This window comes from Armigeres subalbatus, chromosome 3, assembly GCF_024139115.2.
Source record: "Armigeres subalbatus isolate Guangzhou_Male chromosome 3, GZ_Asu_2, whole genome shotgun sequence".
NCBI classification, from domain to species: Eukaryota; Metazoa; Arthropoda; class Insecta; order Diptera; family Culicidae; genus Armigeres; species Armigeres subalbatus.
This window is the reverse complement of record NC_085141.1, coordinates 251,994,031-252,011,948: the sequence shown is the minus strand read 5'-3', so window position 1 is coordinate 252,011,948 and position 17,918 is coordinate 251,994,031. Positions and strand designations below refer to the sequence as shown.

Here is a 17,918-nt window from a genome sequence, read left to right as displayed (position 1 = left end):
AACCCCGAAAGCTCTCCAGTCCGCCTCTTTTAACGTCCATGCTTCATGTCCATAAAGGGCCACTGGTAGAATCAGAGTTTTGTATAGAGCAAATTTCGTTTCCGTCTGCATGTTGCGGGACCTAAGCTGGTTACGTAATCCGTAAAAGGCCCTATTCGCAGCAGCAATACGTCTTTTTACTTCACGGGAAACGTCATTGTCAAGGTAAACAAATTCTTCAACAACTTAAAACACATCCCCACCAAGCAATACCTTAGCCCCAGCACCACTAGGTATTCCCCTATCTCTACCTGTCACCATGTACTTTGTCTTGGTAGAGTTAATGGTTAAGCCTATCCTCGCCGTCTCCCTCTTCAGTGGGACAAAAGCATCCACTACTGCTCTGCGATCGATTCCAATGAGGTCGATGTCCTCCGCAAAGCCCAGGAGCAATGCGACCGTGTGATGATAGTGCCATTCCTCTTCACACAAGATCTCCTAATAGCGCCTTCGAGTAAAATGTTGAACAATAAACTCGAAAGTGCATCACCCTCATTTAGAGCCTTCTTAACCTCGTCCAGCGTTGGTGGTTCCACAGCTTGACCGTCGCCGACTATGTCCATCCTGCTCCTTAATACACCTTCATTTTCACCGTTCAACAAATCTTCGAAGTGCTCCTTCCACCTGGCTGCCACCATAGTCTTGTCTGTCAGCAAAATCCCCTCTCGGTCATGGCACGTGGCGGGCACATGCGCAGTGTGCCGCGTTCCATTGACAGTTGCGTAAAACCTCCGCATATCGTTTCTATCAATGTTCTCCTGCGCTTTATCTATCTCATTCTATTCGTTTTGTCTTTTTTGACCCTTCCATCGGAAGTGTCTATAATTTCACTTTGCATGCGTTACGCCGGTGTGTTACGTATTACTCTGTCAAGAAAAATCGTGAATTATTAAATAAAATGTATGGTACCGTCGTGCGGGGCTTCTTTTGATTCCGGGGGCTACTTTGGATTTTTTGAAAAAACTAAACGGAAAAAATACCAAATTTGTAACAGAAAGTTGCCGTCCAACTATCAACAAGACACCCGATTGGTGATAATGACAATTTTATAGTAATTTTCGTTATAATTCTTGTTTTAAAATGTCCAAAGTAGCCCCTGATTTTTCAAAAGAAGCCCCGCACGACGGTATTTGAAACAAATTCACTTTGACATTGAAAATATAATTATAACAAATGATATGATATAGAGTTATGCCTATTTTTCTGATTTGTTTCAAAGAAACAAATGATTTTAATTGAGGAACATATAGAAGCATGTACAAACAAATCTTCTCAGAAAAGCAAAAACGTAAAAATTGAAAGGGATTTCAAAAATTTCTTCAGTGGAAGCTAGATAGCAAATGTAAGCATGTTTTGAGACACTAATAGATCACTTGTATGCATGTATGTGTGCGTACGTGTGCAAATTCTGAAATTTACTACCATAAAAATCTCGCTCATTTTTAAGGTATTAAACAAGTTTAGTTTCACCAAATTAGGCATCCATAAGGCTGTTATTATTGAACGCTATTGAGTTTCGCTCAGATCAATGACTGAATTAGTTAGTTCTGGATTAATCAATATCGAGGTCTCTGGAAATTACGGGTACAATATTTGCAACCAGTGTTACTATAATTTCTAACCATGTCACAATCTCTATTCAATCTGACGAGCGCCTTATAGGTAGGCAGCATGAAGTACAGTGTGTTATCATTCGTTGAGTTGTAATTCAACCCATGACATCCGCCTTTGGGCAGGCAATTATTTTGCAAATTTCACGGTTAATCGCCGTGAGAAGCTGAGTAGTTTTATCTCGTTTTAAATACTATAGTCTGTAAAAAACTTCCTTATAACTAAGGAAGGGTCAAAATCTCACTGTAGGTGGATTAATCTGGGTTTTTCTGCGGTGGATTCGTTTCTCTTCTTCTTCCGCTCTCTGTTGGAACGGGTGCGAGCCACTAGCATTCGACTCCTAGCAACATTTTTCTCGTCCGTCACTCGCTGTGCCTCCTCATCAAACCAACCATTTCGTTGGAGTCGCTGTGCAGTGCCTTACACTTCCTGCGCTGTTGTAGTCATAGCTATATTTTCCCACAATCTGATGACGTCGCCAGATCCGGTGGCATCTCCTATCCGCTCGTCCAGCTTCTGGTGGTACTGTTAAGCAACTCCTTCAACTGACAAGCGTTGGATATTGAAACGCATCGTTCTGTGACGCTGGAAAGAAGCGCCCGAATTTTTGCAACTACAAGATAGTGATTTGAATCGATGTTCGGACTTCTGAAGGACCTTACATCTATAACATCCGAGAAATGTCGTCCGTCGACCAGCACGTAGTCTATGTGTGAGCAAGTGTCTCCACTCGGATGTTGCCAGGTGTGTTTGCGGATATTCTTACGTGCGAAGTTGGTACTGCTTATTGCCATCCCTCTAGCAGCAGTAAAGGTTACAAGTCGCAGACCATTATCGTTGGTAGCGGAATGAATGCTTTCCGTACCAATGATTGGATCCCCGATGACACATCGTGTGTTGGGCACTCTCCGTAGGCCTTATCAAGGCTCTCATAGAACTCATCCTTTACGTCATCAGGCTTGTCGTTTGCAGGCTTGACAAAACTCCCACTCGTTAGAGTCAAATAAAATCATCATCAGCAAAATGCTGCCTTCGCATCCTCACAATTGAGTGAAAGCGTAAAAGAGCAGAGGTATAAAAACAGAGTGAGGAAAAGCAAAATAAAAACACATGTGAGTGAGGCGTCGGGCGAAAGAGCACTCACTAAGCCTCCGGAGCGACGCTTTGTATGTGAACAAAATCTTGGAGACTGTTTTGAGTGTGAGTGTAAGTGAGTGACGTACCACAAGAAAAAGATGAACAGATAGACTCGCTCTTGTTTTGCGACGCACAAGCACGGGTTTAATGATGCACAATGTTGTGAGTTTTGATGCTTATGTCTGCTCCTCAAAAAAACTCTTGCTCTTGCTCATTTTCTACTCGGCGAGGAGTTTTCGGCAAGCCTGTCGTTCGTTTGGGCATAGATGCTGATCAGGCTATAGTTGAAGAATTTGCCCTTCATTCTCAACACGCAAATGCGGTCGCTTATCGGCTTCCACCAGCTAACACGCTTCATCTGCTTCCCGATCACCACAAAGCCAACTCCTCGTTCTGCTCCTTCACCGCCGCTATAGTAGATGTGGTACTAGAATAAAAGTGTTCGCTATGGGATCCACCGCCCGGAATTCACGTTCTTCAGTTCTGGGCCACCTTGTTTACTAGATTGCTGCCACACCCACGCCGACCTTCCGCAGCTCACTAGCCAGGAGCTCAACACGTGCGGGTTCATTCAAAGTTCTTACGTTCCAAGATCCGACTTTCCAATCGTTGTCCTTTATTCGTTGCCGGGTCTGTTGCCGTCGAATCATTCCGTTTGCTCTACTTTTGCCTTTCTTGATAACTGTAGAATCTTCGGTAGGCTATCTTACCAGGGTTGCGCTACCTTCATCGTGTTAGGGGCTGCGTTCTCGATGCTGACACGATGCAACATGGTGTGCACATATTAGTTTAGAGTCCCTCGCTGGCACTCGGACGACGATCAGCCGCCCCTAATATGGGGAACAGACGCTGTTGTGAGCCACTCCTAACATGGAGAACAGACGCTCGATCAGATTTGCACCTCCGGAGAGGAGCAAATCCCCCTTCCCTGTCAGCATACGACCATAGTTCCCACCGGGGTTGATTACCCGATCTTCCCTAAAGTTGCTCGTATCCCGGCCAGCGCCACGAGGAGGTAGGGATAGGAGTTGCTGGGTAAGAGGCTAAGGACCGCAAAATGGGGTCTATTTTATCTTGCAATAAATTCGCTATCAATCAACTATTCTCATTTCGGCCATTTGTTTATCTTTTTCTCCTCTACTTCTTTGACGCATGTTCTTCTCACTAGCTTCATTTTCATCACTCACTCACATCAGCTGTGAACTGACATTTACCTAATCGGCCAAATGTTGGTTATGACGCGGCTGCGTCTGGGCAGGGTTGCCAGAACAAGAGTCGTGACGCAAATACTGTCAGAGCTGCAGCATCGATGCAGGAGGGACCAGCAAATAAGCGTCGGTTCGGAGGAAAATCCAGCACAGTGAGCAGTATTGGTATCGGGTCGTCGGGGTGCCAGTGAACCGGAAGTCTTCTGCCAACCGGAATCGTCGGCACTCGAACCGCCAACCTGCCGAAGAAAGAAGAAGGCAGTGCTTCGGGTATGTAGGGCACCGCCAGTGCGGACGTCATCCACCACAGGAACTGTCGGACCACTTCTTCAACCCGAAGACGAAGTCGGCGCAATGCGTGAAAGCGTCACCGGCGATAGCCGCCAGTAGTCGGGTCACCCTCAGTGCGTAAGTTTCCTTCATCGGAACTGGTGGACCACCCTCGACGCCGGGGGAGTCAGGAGGACCGCCGAAGGATCGAGACAACGTTGCGGTGGATCTCAGCAAGCCAGTCGGCGAACTAGAATTTTAGAAGAAGTGCGTGAGCACAGCCACCCCCCCTCCCCCCCCAAGAAAAGAAGATGGAGATGAAGGAGAAGATGCGTGCTGAAGTAGAAGAGGAGCGAATTGCCTGGCAAGCTGAGCAAGCGCAATAAGAAGGACCAGATCGAGCGGATGGAGGCGAGACAGAGGTCGTTCGAGATGGAAATGGCGGCCATGGATGAAACGTTGGCCTGTGGTTACATGAATCACGAAAACCTGATGAGGTTGCAGGAAGCGCTCGAATGGGATGCACTCGAGCTAGTGTCGGGACAACTACTTCTGCCGGCATCGATTCCAAGGGTCATTGAAAAGCGGTCGTCCAGAGCAGCTTCTACAAAGTCTGCTGGACAAGGTGGATCGTTTGGAGCCTCCTAAACCGGACAATCTCAGGAGTTTTGTTCCTTTCGGAAACACGGTGGAACAACTTTGCGGACACCTGGAGGCTGCGGATCTACGGCAACACCTCGTCAATCCGCTGCTCATTAAGTCGCTAGTCGCCAAGCTTCCGGATCGTGAGAAGCGTGAATTGGTTCATTACCGGAGAGGCCACGGCGAAACCACGCTGCGAACGCTGACGGATTTCCTCATGGACATAGTGGTGGACGCTTGCGAAGCCAACGTAGACGTTGAGGTCCAGCCGTCGCATCAGTCGAGGAGAGTTTTCCCAACCGAGAAGAGCAAGCCGAAAGAGAAAGGTGCGCTGTACTGTCACGGCGAGGGCAGCAGTCCGGCGGTTAACTCAAGCGAAGAAAGGAGGCTCAAACCGTGCCAACAATGCCGAGCCACCGATCATCGTCTGCGGCACTGCGCAGAGTTTAAGAAGCTGCGGTATGCTGATCGGCTGAAGTTGGTGAATCGGGAGAAGCTGTGCCACGTCTGCCTCAACGAGCACAAAGGGCAGTGCAAATTCAACATCCGCTGCAATATTGGCGAATGCAGGGCGTTCCACAATCCACTAATGCATCCGGTGGGTAATGTGGTGGGGTTGAGTGCGCACATAAGGACAAATTCCACAGTCATGTTCCGGATTGTTCGGTCCAGCTACACTATGGAGAAAAAGTTCGCTGATCGCCTTGGGCGCAGTCGGAGTAGAGTAGAGTGGGGCAAGAGTGCGCGTGGGGTAAGAGTACGTTTTCGATTTTTTGAAGTAATAAAAAAAGATAAACTAGCAGCACTGCATCAGTTTGACAGGTATTCTGGCCAACAATTATCGTGTGTAATTGTAAACGATTTGAATAAACAACAAGGGAGATATGGAGTTAGATAACTTTTTGGTCATTTTGCTAAAAATAATTGGATTTTCGCAACTAGTATTTCATTACCATATATACGTTCAATCAGGTGAGCATTATACCATTTCGATAACCTATTGTATAGAGTACTTTATGGTACAGAACACCAATCCGGTTGGTTTTCCAAGAAGTCAAAACCATTACTTGAATCTTTTTTGGGACTGTGGGGTAAAAGTACGCAGGAACCGGTGGGGCAAGAGTACGCATATTAATCTTCAAGTATTGATGTCAAACCCGTATCTCCGGCCGAAATAAGACTTTTTCCAAAGCGTAAAGATCCACAACTAAGAAAAAAGGGACAGAATTCGAAATTATCACTAGTTTTTAGGATAAGTTGAAGTTATTCGGTGTTAGAAAGGACTTAGCGAACAAAGCACTGAAGCGAAATAATGAAATTGTATTAGGACTTGTTGTACACCTAAACATAGTACGAAAACACAATTTCATCTAAATGATAATTTCATTTAATCGAAAGAAACATTCATAAATTACGCAAAGTTTAGCTGGGAGGGGTTGTGAGATGTGTAACGATCCATATAATTTTTAGAGGATTCATACAAATAGTGTAAGATGGGGGGGGCGGTTGATGAAATATCCAAATTTTACGTTACGTGATTGGTGGACTTTCTTTAAGGAATATGCCTTTGTATACGCCACGCGAAACCTGATATATATTTTTACCTCTGTAGTTTTTGTATATATAAAAACAATGGTTTTCGTATGAAAGTGCACATTTTTAGGACCCCTTCCCCCTTTAAGAGTTACGTAATCTTTAAACATTCCCTAATATATGCTCATTAAACATCAATTAAATGTTATTAACTCTTATTTGTGTTAATATGTACTTAAAGCACATGACTGGATAAATGCGTACTCTTACCCCACCCGATGCGCACTTTTACCCCACCGGTGGGGTAAGAGTGCGTTTTTCACTTGTCTTGCAATAAGGGTTCTTCTAAAACGAATCTAAATAATTTCAATATTTTTTCCACTGGGTAACATAAAGGAAGAGTATATGAATCATCGACACAGATTTTATATGCAGAAGCTTGCTTCATAAGGGCCACATGATCGATTGAAAACTAAGTGCGTACTCTTGCCCCACTCTACTCTACGGGAGCGGCTGACCATCAAATGGACGGGAAATGTCACGCGTGTGGAAGAGTCCCGGAGAATGAGTTTGTGGGCGTCGGGTACAAGTCCAGCGGCCGGCGACAAGTTGTTGCTACATACGGTCTATACAGTTGGAAAGCTGATGTTGCCGAATCGAAAGGAACTAGCTGCGCAGTACGGCCACATGAGAGGATTGCCGATCGAGTCCTGATGGACAGCTGCAGCTTCTAATCAGAGCGAACAACATTCATTCGTTCGCGCCACTGGAGGCAAAAGTAGGGACACCAATGGAGCCGATTGCTGTTCGTACCAACCTTGGCTGGACGGATTACGGAACCAGACAGTCCACTACGGTGGCTACCGCTACCGCTTAGGAATTAGCGGGCACTGCCGACCAAGTGTGGTATCTCCCGATAAACGTCGTTCAAAACCCGAAGAAGCCCGAAAAGATCCGTCTCGTCTGGGATGCTGCAGCGACGGTGCAAGGAGTCTCGCTAAACTCTCAGCTGCTAACAGGACCGGACATGCTCGTACCGCTGATCAAGGTCCTCCTCGGTTTCCGCGAACGGCGGATTGCGTTCGGTGGAGATTTGAAGGAGATGTTCCACCAGCTGAAGATGCGCGCAGAGGACAAGCAGAAGCAACGGATTCATCTTCTGGAAAACGCCGGAGGATCCACTAAGCATTTAGGGTAAACTGGGGTAAAATGCACCCCCGGGGCAAAACGACCTTTTGGCTTTTTTCGTGGTGTTTAGGGCATACTTTAAAGAACGTTTACTGCTAGATTCTTAGTTCAAGATCCGAACTACATGCGCTGTTGTAAACATTGCTGAAAATATGCCGAAAATGTCCTTAAAAACGGCAAAGGGTCGTTTTGCCCCGGGGGTGCATATTACCCCAGTTTCCCCTACGTGGACGTGGCGACATTCGGATCGACAAGCTCTCTCTGTTCGGCCCAACTTGTGAAGAATGGGAATGCCGAAGAGGTCGCCGCACAATACCCCAAAGCGTCGGCGGTCATCATTCACAAACACTACGTAGATGCCTACTTCGACACCGTAGAAGAGGCGGTTTCCCTAGCACAAGAGGTTAGATTAGTCCACCGAAAATCAGATTTTGAGATCCGGAATTGGGTGTCCAACTCGCCCGAAGTTCTACGAAGTCTGGGAGAGGGAAAACCGGCGGCGCCGGTGCATTTCGGCTGCGATAAACAAACATCGAAGCAAAGAGTTCTGGGACCCGAGTATGGACGAATTCTCGTTTTCAACAAAGCGCCGTGAAGAGATGAACGTCCTACGAAACGACTCATCGCAAGCTGCATGGTGGCATTCTTCAATCCGCTCGGACTGTTGTCGCAGTTCACCATCCACGGCAAGCTCATCATTCAGCATCTTTGGCGCTCCAAATGTGACTGGGACGAGGAAATCGACTCAGATTCCTGGGATCTGTGGAAGCGGTGGACAAAACTGTTGCCGCAAGTAGAGGAGATCCGGATCCCCCGATGCTATCTCGGTGGTGCGAGGTCCGCTGAAGTTGAATAGCTGGCGGTGCATATCTTCACAGATGCCAGCGAACACGGATACGGCTGCATAGCATATTGTGAGAATGTGCGTTGAAGTGAGAATGTGCGTAGGACTTGAGCGGATCTATGAACATGCATACCAGGTGAATGTGTAGTGTTGGTAATGTAACAGCCATCCACGAATGCGGGCCGTCGGTATCGGGGGAGCTTCCGCCGCCGGGGGACTCCCCGTCGGAGTAGGGTAGATCCGCCGCCGGGGGACTATCTGAGTAGCTTGCGAGCACGTTGAGAGCTAAATGGCTCTAAAAATAAAAAGGAAAGTAGATGCGTTGCTGAATGGCACAAGAAAAAAAAAAGTAAAGGGCTTAAGGGCCCACGCTTTTGTTTGCTTGCTGGCACCAATAAGGGAGCCAAAGGGCTCAGACGTATGACAAAACATCGAAGAGAGGCACTGTGAAAGGTGTTGTTTTGGGAGGAGTACTTTTAGTACTGCTTTCCCCACAGAAGTAATACTGAAAGGTAGTCCTGGGGAATTGTGCATTAGAAGATAGGGTAACTCAAGTAACCTTCTGTTGCTTGGGTGGGTTTAGTGGGTCCGGCGGTCTGGCCTTCTGCCAACCGCGCCAACCCCACTCCCTGAGTGATAATTTCAGGTGTCTGTATGCAGATTTGCCTTCATCCCTCTATATAAAAAAAAAAAAAAAAAAAAAAAAAAATAGCATATCTGCGAGCGGCCACGCAAGGGGAAGTCCACTGCAGTCTGGTGATGTCATAGAGTCGAACCTAGTGGGTAGAAGGAAACCACTACTTGTAAGTTTGTTTAGATTAAGTTGTTCAATTTGTATTGAGTAAAAATAAATATTTACAGTTTTGAGCATTGCTACAAAAAAGGTGTGCTGCTTCGAAAAATTTGGAATCCCTTCAGGAACAGATATTCTAGTTACAATGTCAATGATGGAAAAATACATACGATTTGTCTATTTGGTACCCAACATTTTTCGGACAGCCCAACAATGTGAACCGAAGCGACAATCTTTATCTTGTAACTAAACTATCTTTTGGCGAGTTCGATTCGCGATTCGGTCTAGGATGTTTTCGTGCTGGAAACATTCTCGACTCCTTGAGCATAGTGTATCCATTGTACTTGCCACACAAGATACATACTCATGCAATGGTGGGCAAAGAAAAGCTTCAAATTAAAAACTGAGGAAATGCTAATAGAATACTAAGTTGAAAAGCAGGCCAAGTTCCAGTTGGAATTAAAAGACAGAATCACCGTCTTGGACCAGAGGTCGCACAGACTGAACACTTAACATTTAGCATGAGACAACGGACAAGGACATTTACACAACACCCAGTGGACCAGTGGAGAACTCTTTCGCTTTATGAAAAGTGTTCTGCTTACCGGGGCGGGAGTCGAACCCACACTCCACAGCACATGTGTTTAGACGATTGACGTCGCTAACCGCACGGCCACGATGCCCACGAATGTAGAACCATTGAAGAAAGAATTTCCATGGCTAAAAAAATAACAATTCATGTGCGTCCCATATTAAAAGTACCCAAATAACAGTCCCATTAAGAACTTTTAGAACCTGAGTATACAAACCTAAACAACTCAGCAAATTGTCAACAAAATCCGACGATTTTTCAAATTTTTTTTTTTATTTGGAGCTTCAATGACAATTACCTATCTCAGTACCCGAAAAAAAACGTATGAGACTGATACGCGAGTGGGAGCAGTAATACGATATCGTATTTTGTACGTCCTGAGTAATGGAAAAAACCGTCACGCAAAGAGCGTTGGGGATGAGTATGTCCAAATGTAATTGCTGGACAATTTCATTGAGAAATAACGACACATTTTCGAAATATGTAGGTAGGAACCTTCATGTTATAATTGATCAAACGTTTGAACAATAATTTGTCATCATATTTGTCCTATTATGTTTGTGGTTCGCAAACTCTGTTATAGACGTGTGGTAAAGTGGCACCGCTTTTAGAATTTGTGAATTTGAATCTATTATCTTGACAGCCACATAATCACCGCTGACTATCGTCTTCCTTTCATTTGAGTCTAGATCACCCATGGGTACATCTCCACCGGGAAGTATCACTTTTATGTTGCCATCATTGCGGCCAGCGAGATCATTTTTGGATCGTTTGCTAGTTCCTTCAATTAGCACTAATTCTTCACGACCAACATATTGTCTGTTTAACTCTTCAGCTCCAGTACGGTATGCTGAAATCATCTCCTGTAGCCTTCGTTGTTTCGTTTCCGCCGGTACATCATCCTTGTAACGGCGGTGAGCGGTTGTTTTCTACCAACAGAGGAACGTTTGTTAGAAGCATAATTTGACAAAATATAAGTCCTTATTTAGTCACCTCCCGCATACTGTACGCGAAGAGAAACGCAGTGTGATATTTGACATGTTGTATCAAGGAAACAGTTTCGTAGAATTCTTCGTCTGTTTCTCCGCAGAATCCGCAAATAAAATCGCTCGATAGCGTTACATCCGGGATGAGCGAACGCACTTCCTGGACCAAGTTTATATATGCTAAAATAACAAAAGTGAATGAATCGAAAAATTAACAATCAGCAATGACATATCAACTTACCTTCCCGACTGTAACCGCGTCGCATTCGTTCCAAAACTGCAGAGCTCCCGGACTGTGCCGGCAAATGTAAACTGTTGCAAATATTTGGGTATCTTACGATGGTTTCCAGCACCGCATTGGGAAAATCTTTGGGATGCGGCGAGGTAAACCGAATTCGCATTTCAGGCACCGTCTCGGCAAGCTCCATAAGTAGCTCAGCAAATCGGAGGCCTCCAATTTTTGTTTTGTAGACCGTTTTAAAGCCCGGGGCAAGAACGGAAGCTTCTAATTCAACACCTTCGGTGTTCTCACTTGTGTCCCGGTAACTATTAACATTTTGCCCCAAAAGAGTTATCTCCTTGATGCCTTTAGCGTTCAGATGTAGTGCTTCCTCTCGGATTGACTTGATAGGTCTGGAACGTTCCCTTCCTCTGGTGAATGGAACTATACAGTATGAGCACATGTTATCACATCCTCTCATAACTGACACAAACGCAGTTTGCGACTTGCGATCCAGCTTGATCGGAATTACGTCGGCGTATGTTTCATCCAACGACAGCATCACATTTATCGCTTTCTGACCTCTTTGTCCAACGGCCAACAGACGAGGCAAGTCCTTGTAGCTGTCCGGTCCAACTACAACATCTACCGCTCGTTCATTTTCCACCAGTTGCTTCTTCAATCGCTCTGCCATGCAACCCATAACTCCAATCTGCAAAGGTTTATCCTCGTCTCTTTTTTCTTTCATAAGGCGAATGTGTTTAAGCCGGTTCCATATAGTACTTTCGGCCCCTTCCCGGATGGCACAAGTCATAATCAGTATCACATCTGCATCCTTAATACTTCCGGTTCTTCGGAAGTCATAGTCTTTCAATATGGACCAAACAATCTCCGTGTCATTGGTATTCATTTGGCAGCCGTAAATTTCGAAAAATACTTTCCGTTTCCGACCGAGTAGGGAGTCCCGCGGAAGATATGGGATTTCATGTTGGCTCTTTACGTAGTGAACATTGGACACCGGCGACGACTGTTGCAGAAAATCACGAAGGTTTGGGCCTTCGGTAATTCGATTTTTGGTTGAGGCTGCGGTTCGAATTTGTTGGAAGCTGCTCGATATTGAAGTTGGCGGAATACACATTTTTCTGATTTTATATTTGAAGAGATGCTCTCCAAATCTATACATTTTTACTTCACTTGTTTATTTCGATTTTAGCTAGTTGTAATATCTAAAGACACTGAACTATATAAACATTGTCTATGTATTAAATATATTAGACTGGCCCAGTTTAGTAAATATGGGGAAAAAAAATGTTGTCGAATTCCGCGGGGCACCCCCAGGGGGGTGTCTTTTGGTGAGAAAATCAATCTCAAAATTTCAGCTCAATCGCTTGTTGCATAAGCTGGCGCATTTGATTTGAAGTTTTTAAACTAGCGAAAAACCCCAGCTTTGCCCGGGTGTTGGCAAATAATGTCACAATGAACTTTTTGCAGCACCGCACGCTAGATCAATTTTCGTGGGTTTGTTTTGTTTTCTTCAACAGCGGACCCAAAATTGTATTCTACTGATTTTCTACACTCAGGGATCAAACAAATCTATAATAGTATGACAACAAATCTTTTTTTATATTTCCAAAGTTTAAACTAGGCGTAGTATAAAGAGTAATCTATTGAAAATTATAGGTTAATCTATAACTGAATTGTGCAATTATATTTTCTAATGTATTGGTTGTTCTGTAAAAATTTCTGAAGTCACATTTTTCTCCGACTGCTGTTAGCAAGGCGGTAATTTTCGGTGTCGTATTAGTTTCAGCGATATTGGTTGTTTTTCGGATCTGTTACGGCCAGGGTTACGGCACTCTTTACTGCAACTGAAATAACGATCCGCGCGATTACCAAATAACATTGAATAATTATTCAAGAACGGATATACGAAGGCACAAGTTGAAGGTAGGTCTCAAAAATGATACACAACGAAAATACAGCTTATTGTGCTTTGATTTTAGAAAACTATGAGGCTCCGGTACTTAGATCGTTCCAACAAGTTTCCGGCGGACCGTGAGAGTAAGTTGTGAAGAAGTCATGTTGTACGGAATGCCAGGAAACATCCTACGCCAACCAAAACATATTGTGAAGCCGTCGGGAATTAGATTGACACGTCAGAAGATGATTCTCCGGCGCTGGATATGGTTATACGTGGTTATATTGAGAGGAATTTGTCGTTTTGGGCGAGGTGTTTTGGGGCTAGATAAATATAAATGGGTCATTTGTTTTCTTGCGTTGCTCATATTGCCTCGGTATAAAATCTTTTGTAGCACTTTTTTCCTTATAACCCATTGGGGAATAAAATGTTGAACGAAACAATTTTCTTGCGTCTTTTTATTTTTGTAAACTATGGAAAAATCAAAACAAAACAAAATTAAGTCGACAAATACTATTATCGATAACGTCGATTTATACTATTGTCCGTATAAATTAAAGTTATACTAACCAAAGTATAGTCTGCGTATAATCGAAGATGGGGTCAACCAGGCAAATAGCGATTTAGAATGACTTTTAATCTATTTAGTATAGATTTTTCTCAGAGTGACATTTACCCGATAAATTCACTAAATCAAGCATAATTTTTCATAACGACGTATGTAACAAAAGTAAACAAAACGGGGTTTTTAATACAACGTGACAATCACACGCGGCTTTATATAATACGCATCGATTTCAGATCTTAAAATTCTTTAATTTAATCTTTTTGCGAATCGACGTATGTAAAAATTTCTATTTTCAAAGTCTCACTGTTACATACGTCGCTTTAACATATGGGAACTAAGAGCGACCTATGTAACAAAAAAATCAAAACAAAACAAAACTGCAGTTGCGTCAATCGTGCACTATGGAAAACCGACCAATGTACACCGACGTACGTGTAGCATACCGGTGTATGTATAATTTTATCGTTTTTAATAGAGGGCTGAATAAGAGAAACGCGGATAGGTATGTGCCGCCAATCGAACCGTCAAAAAACAGCAGCCAATCGAGCAGGAGACCTGTCAAGCAGCCAAAATGTTGGCTCAAATACTGAAAACGGCCAAATTCGATTTTATGCCATTTTTAAATAAACAAAATTGAATGTATTTTACATTTGTTAGCAATAATATATGCAAGTCATTTATAGATTATGGAATGAAATTCCATTGTTTATTGGATTCTATTGTTATGTGATGTGGACACATAAAATAGCGGATTGTAAGATTTTATCTACATAAACCATTTCTTCCTTTTCATGTGTTGTTCTTTGATGGAGAAAATTGAATGCAGTGTTGGAAGAGTCATATTGTGTATCCGGAATAAATTTATACCGCTTTTTATACCGAAGTTGGATTTTTCTTCAGATACAGGCAACTTTCCCAACTTCGGAAGTAGTGCGCTGGATTCGCCTAAAGATGCGCTAAACAACGCATCAATTAGTTTGACAAATAAAACTTCGGAAGAAAGTTCGGTTCGGAAGTCCCGACTTCCGAATTCTAACTTGGTGCTACGCCGACAATATTTTCTATCCACGTTTCTCTTATTCAGGCCTCTAGTTTTTAACAATGAATTTGAATGAACTGAGCTTTACTGTGAAGCACGCTTATTACGTGTCTTGTAATGATGCATGCCAGCGGAACAAAGTATTGAAAAAGATTTAGTTTTAAAACAGTTTTAGAAAAAGTTTTGCCAACTCTCAGCAAAGGATTTCTCGAATCCTCATATTTGTTACATACGTCGTTATGAAAAATTATGCTTGAAATTTTTGTATATACAAACCTTGCGGATCTTAAAACGAATCGATTAGGGACAAAATCTTGCAAATCGGTTAACCCGTTTGCGAGTTAAATCGTCAGTAAGGAAATCTCAACTCATTTTTATTATATAGAAGAAGATTAACTTGAAGCTAGTCTAAATAAACAATATATAAAGTGAACGGCCTAAAAACCAAAGCAAGCATTCTGCATGGTAGTTAAGGGCGCCAAACAAAGGACTTATGGGCCAAACACAATTGATACGTTTGCGTGCGTTTTGACAGTTTTCCCATGGAAAAACTGTCAAAACGCACGCAAACGTACCAATTGTGTTTGGCCCATTATTCTACAGTTTGCGTATGTGCCTAACGTTACTCATCTCTATATGGATGCTCCGCATCGCGCTTCGGATCTAATCTGGCCGCACCCTATTTTAGGTGATTGGCGAACTACAGAATCCACTTATATAGACGTCAAAATAAAATGTCATCGGAAATAACAAAATCGATTTCAGCAAGCAACTTATTCTGACGGCAGATCGCAAAAATAAAAGAAAGGTTTTTTTTTATAATATTTGGTGAAAAAAAGTGTTCGCTTTAAAAAAACTATTTTTCTAAAGTGCAGATCGCTGAAAATGAGTCGTTGGGATCAAAGAACAGAAGGTATTGTGGTGAACACTAAAGCGATAGTATTTCTTGTGATTTTCGTAACAAACCCTTTGTCCCATGAACAATCCGACTTCTGAGTTGCGAATGCTGTAAAACAAAATTTTTGGATAATGGATCTTTAATCTATCGCATTACAATATTTGCATTAATTAAAACTTCATTGAAACGTAGATATTTAATTTTGCCAGTTGTATTTGTCCCCCAAATTTGCCACAGGACACTCACGCTCCCGCAGGGACGGTCCCAGAGAACGTTCCCGGAGCAGGAGTAGATCTCGTAGTCGGTCGTCTTCGCCAGTTGAACGGCGGCTGCGAGAGTTAGATGAGGACCGCCGCCGCAAAGAACGATTGTTGAAGGACAATACGGTGCGCCATGTTCCCGGCACCGGTAATCGAGAAGATAGCGGCAGCTCCAGTGGTGACTCCGACAACGGTGAGATGGCTGATTGTATTGTAGGATGTCGAAAACAACTTTTTGCTCAACCTCAAATGGAAGATTTTCTTAGCTTGGTGATGGAGAATCATCTCTTAACTAAACTGAACTGAAAAAAATCAGGCCGAATTTGCTGCCTATAATCACTTATTTGTCCCATCTTTGCTAGGTTCCCTATTCATATGGGACAAATATGCGATTATAGGCAGTGTAGACGAAAGACGACTATCCCTGATCAATGAGGATTACTTTTATTAACTTTAGGGTTGAGCATTGTTTTCAGACATTCAGTTTAATTATTACCATTATCAATCTATTTCTATTTATATTATTTATCTGCACATGTTTGTTGTAATTTGTGGAAGTTTGTCCTTTTCAAGGTTTGCAATCTGAGACATCTATGCCAAAAATAGGGTTTAGCTTCCAGAAGCCTTCCAGCAATGCCAAGACTAGCTCCGGTACCCTAGCTACCAGTTTCAAACTGCAGAAGTCTAAACCGGTGGCCATTCAAATGAAACTGGGGACGGCACCCAAAAAGGAAACGCCCAAACTGATGAAACCGGTGGCGAACGCTTTTGCCGGATCTGATAGCGACGAAGAACCGGAGGAAATGCCTGCCGAATGTCGGATGAGGATGCGGAACATTGGCCGCGATACGCCAACTTCGTCCGGGCCAAACTCTTTCGGTAAGACCAAACATGGTTTCTGCGATTCCAAGAAAATATTCGAAAAAAAGTTGAACACTATGACTGATAGTTAGATTGGGATCGCCTCGTCCTATCTATTGACTGCTGACTATCTGTTCGAATTGAGATTGTACAATCTTACATTAGATACTCGTTTCTTTTGATAAGACTTGCATTCTAGCTATGGCATTAAAATATCAAATTAGATGAAATGTGTTCTTTCATTGCAATAGCGCATACATGTTTGGTTTTTTCGTGAACTGCGCATCGATTATTCACGTTGAAATAGTCAATCTATTTCGGTAAAGGGTAGGTGTTTCTTGTATCTGCCTTTGATTAACAATAGAAGAATATGTTCGAAAACTACATAAAATTGTTTAGAGTTTTATTTGATCCGAAACTGTCCTTTTCAAAGGTGGTCCTAATGGTAAATTGTTTTTATTGAAAATTTTATGTCGTTTTCGGTTTTAAACCTGGGTAAACCCATCGACCTGGAATAACCCATCGAAAGTTGATCTGGAGTCAAGTCTTCATAATGGTGTTATTGTCATTAATCGAACTGTAACTTTATAATTACATTAATTTGTTGATCATAAGAGCAGTGCGGTAAGAAGGGCGGCTACAAAGCAAGACCATGCTGAGGGTGGCTGGGTTCGATTCCCGGTGCCTATCTAGACAATTTTCGGAATGGAAATTGTCTCGACTTCCTTGGGCATAAAAGTATCATCGTGTTAACCTCATGATATACGAATGCAGAAATGGTAACTTGGCATGGAAACCTCGCAGTTAATAACTGTGGCAGTGCTAATTGAACACTAAGCTGCGAGGCGGCAATGTCCCAGTTGAGGATGTAATGCCTATGAAGAAGAAGAAGAAGAAGAGCAGGACGTGATATTTGCGCTACGCTACCATTTACGTGGAAAAGAGGTGTGTTCAAAATATATGGAAAATATTTTACCATGAAAGGGGTTGTTGGTAAATGCTGAGTAATGCGTACCATAGGTGAAATAGACCACATTTCAAGGTCCTTTGCCTCTTATTCAGTAACGGAACCAGGGACGAATGAAGGTCAATGATTGGAAAGCCGGGTCTTGGAATGTGATATCATTGTATGAAGCCGCCCGTGATGAGCTGCGGCGTAAGCGTGACAGAAATCCAGAAAATACGCTGGTTCAAGACCGGAGAACGTGAATTGTGGTGGATCTTATCGCAAACACTTCATTCAAGTGCCACATTTACTATAATGGCGGATACAGAGTAGAACTTGGAGTTGGCTTCACGACGATCGAAAAC

At 43.3% G+C, this 17,918-nt stretch overlaps 2 protein-coding genes across 3 annotated transcripts; one reads left to right on the top strand and one right to left on the bottom strand.

Moving 5' to 3' along the window:
* Positions 1-10,337: 10,337 nt before the first annotated feature.
* On the bottom strand, positions 10,338-12,340 carry LOC134228036 (CDK5RAP1-like protein). Its single transcript, XM_062709799.1, has 3 exons — positions 11,085-12,340; positions 10,851-11,023; positions 10,338-10,786 (listed from the first exon to the last, which is right to left on the bottom strand). The coding sequence occupies exons 1-3, from the start codon at positions 12,244-12,246 to the stop codon at positions 10,370-10,372; spliced, it is 1,752 nt and encodes a 583-aa protein (XP_062565783.1). The 5' UTR covers positions 12,247-12,340; the 3' UTR covers positions 10,338-10,369.
* A 2,981-nt stretch (positions 12,341-15,321) lies between these two features.
* On the top strand, positions 15,322-16,998 carry LOC134228035 (PEST proteolytic signal-containing nuclear protein-like). 2 transcript variants are annotated; one of them, XM_062709798.1, is made up of 3 exons: positions 15,322-15,501; positions 15,724-15,939; positions 16,320-16,998. In XM_062709798.1, exons 1-3 carry the CDS (start codon positions 15,474-15,476, stop codon positions 16,697-16,699), a joined length of 624 nt encoding a protein of 207 aa, XP_062565782.1. In that variant the 5' UTR covers positions 15,322-15,473; the 3' UTR covers positions 16,700-16,998. The 2 variants fall into 2 exon arrangements, with proteins under 2 accessions (XP_062565782.1, XP_062565781.1); XM_062709797.1 differs by having other exon boundaries at positions 16,305-16,998.
* The last annotated feature ends 920 nt before the right edge of the window (positions 16,999-17,918 follow it).

What these genes read in the sequence shown, in the direction of transcription:
- LOC134228036 (XM_062709799.1), bottom strand. Translation starts at nt 12,246, where the DNA reads ATGTATAGATTTGGAGAGCATCTCTTCAAATATAAAATCAGAAAAATG. An exon ending in ACGCGGTTACAGTCGGGAAG is followed by an intron (nt 11,024 to 11,084) that starts GTAAGTTGATAT and finishes TTGTTATTTTAG; the next exon opens with CATATATAAACTTGGTCCAG. An exon ending in TCGCGTACAGTATGCGGGAG is followed by an intron (nt 10,787 to 10,850) that starts GTGACTAAATAA and finishes CTCTGTTGGTAG; the next exon opens with AAAACAACCGCTCACCGCCG.
- LOC134228035 (XM_062709797.1), top strand. Translation starts at nt 15,474, where the DNA reads ATGAGTCGTTGGGATCAAAGAACAGAAG. An exon ending in TTGGGATCAAAGAACAGAAG is followed by an intron (nt 15,502 to 15,723) that starts GTATTGTGGTGA and finishes AATTTGCCACAG; the next exon opens with GACACTCACGCTCCCGCAGG. An exon ending in CAGTGGTGACTCCGACAACG is followed by an intron (nt 15,940 to 16,304) that starts GTGAGATGGCTG and finishes AATTTGTGGAAG; the next exon opens with TTTGTCCTTTTCAAGGTTTG.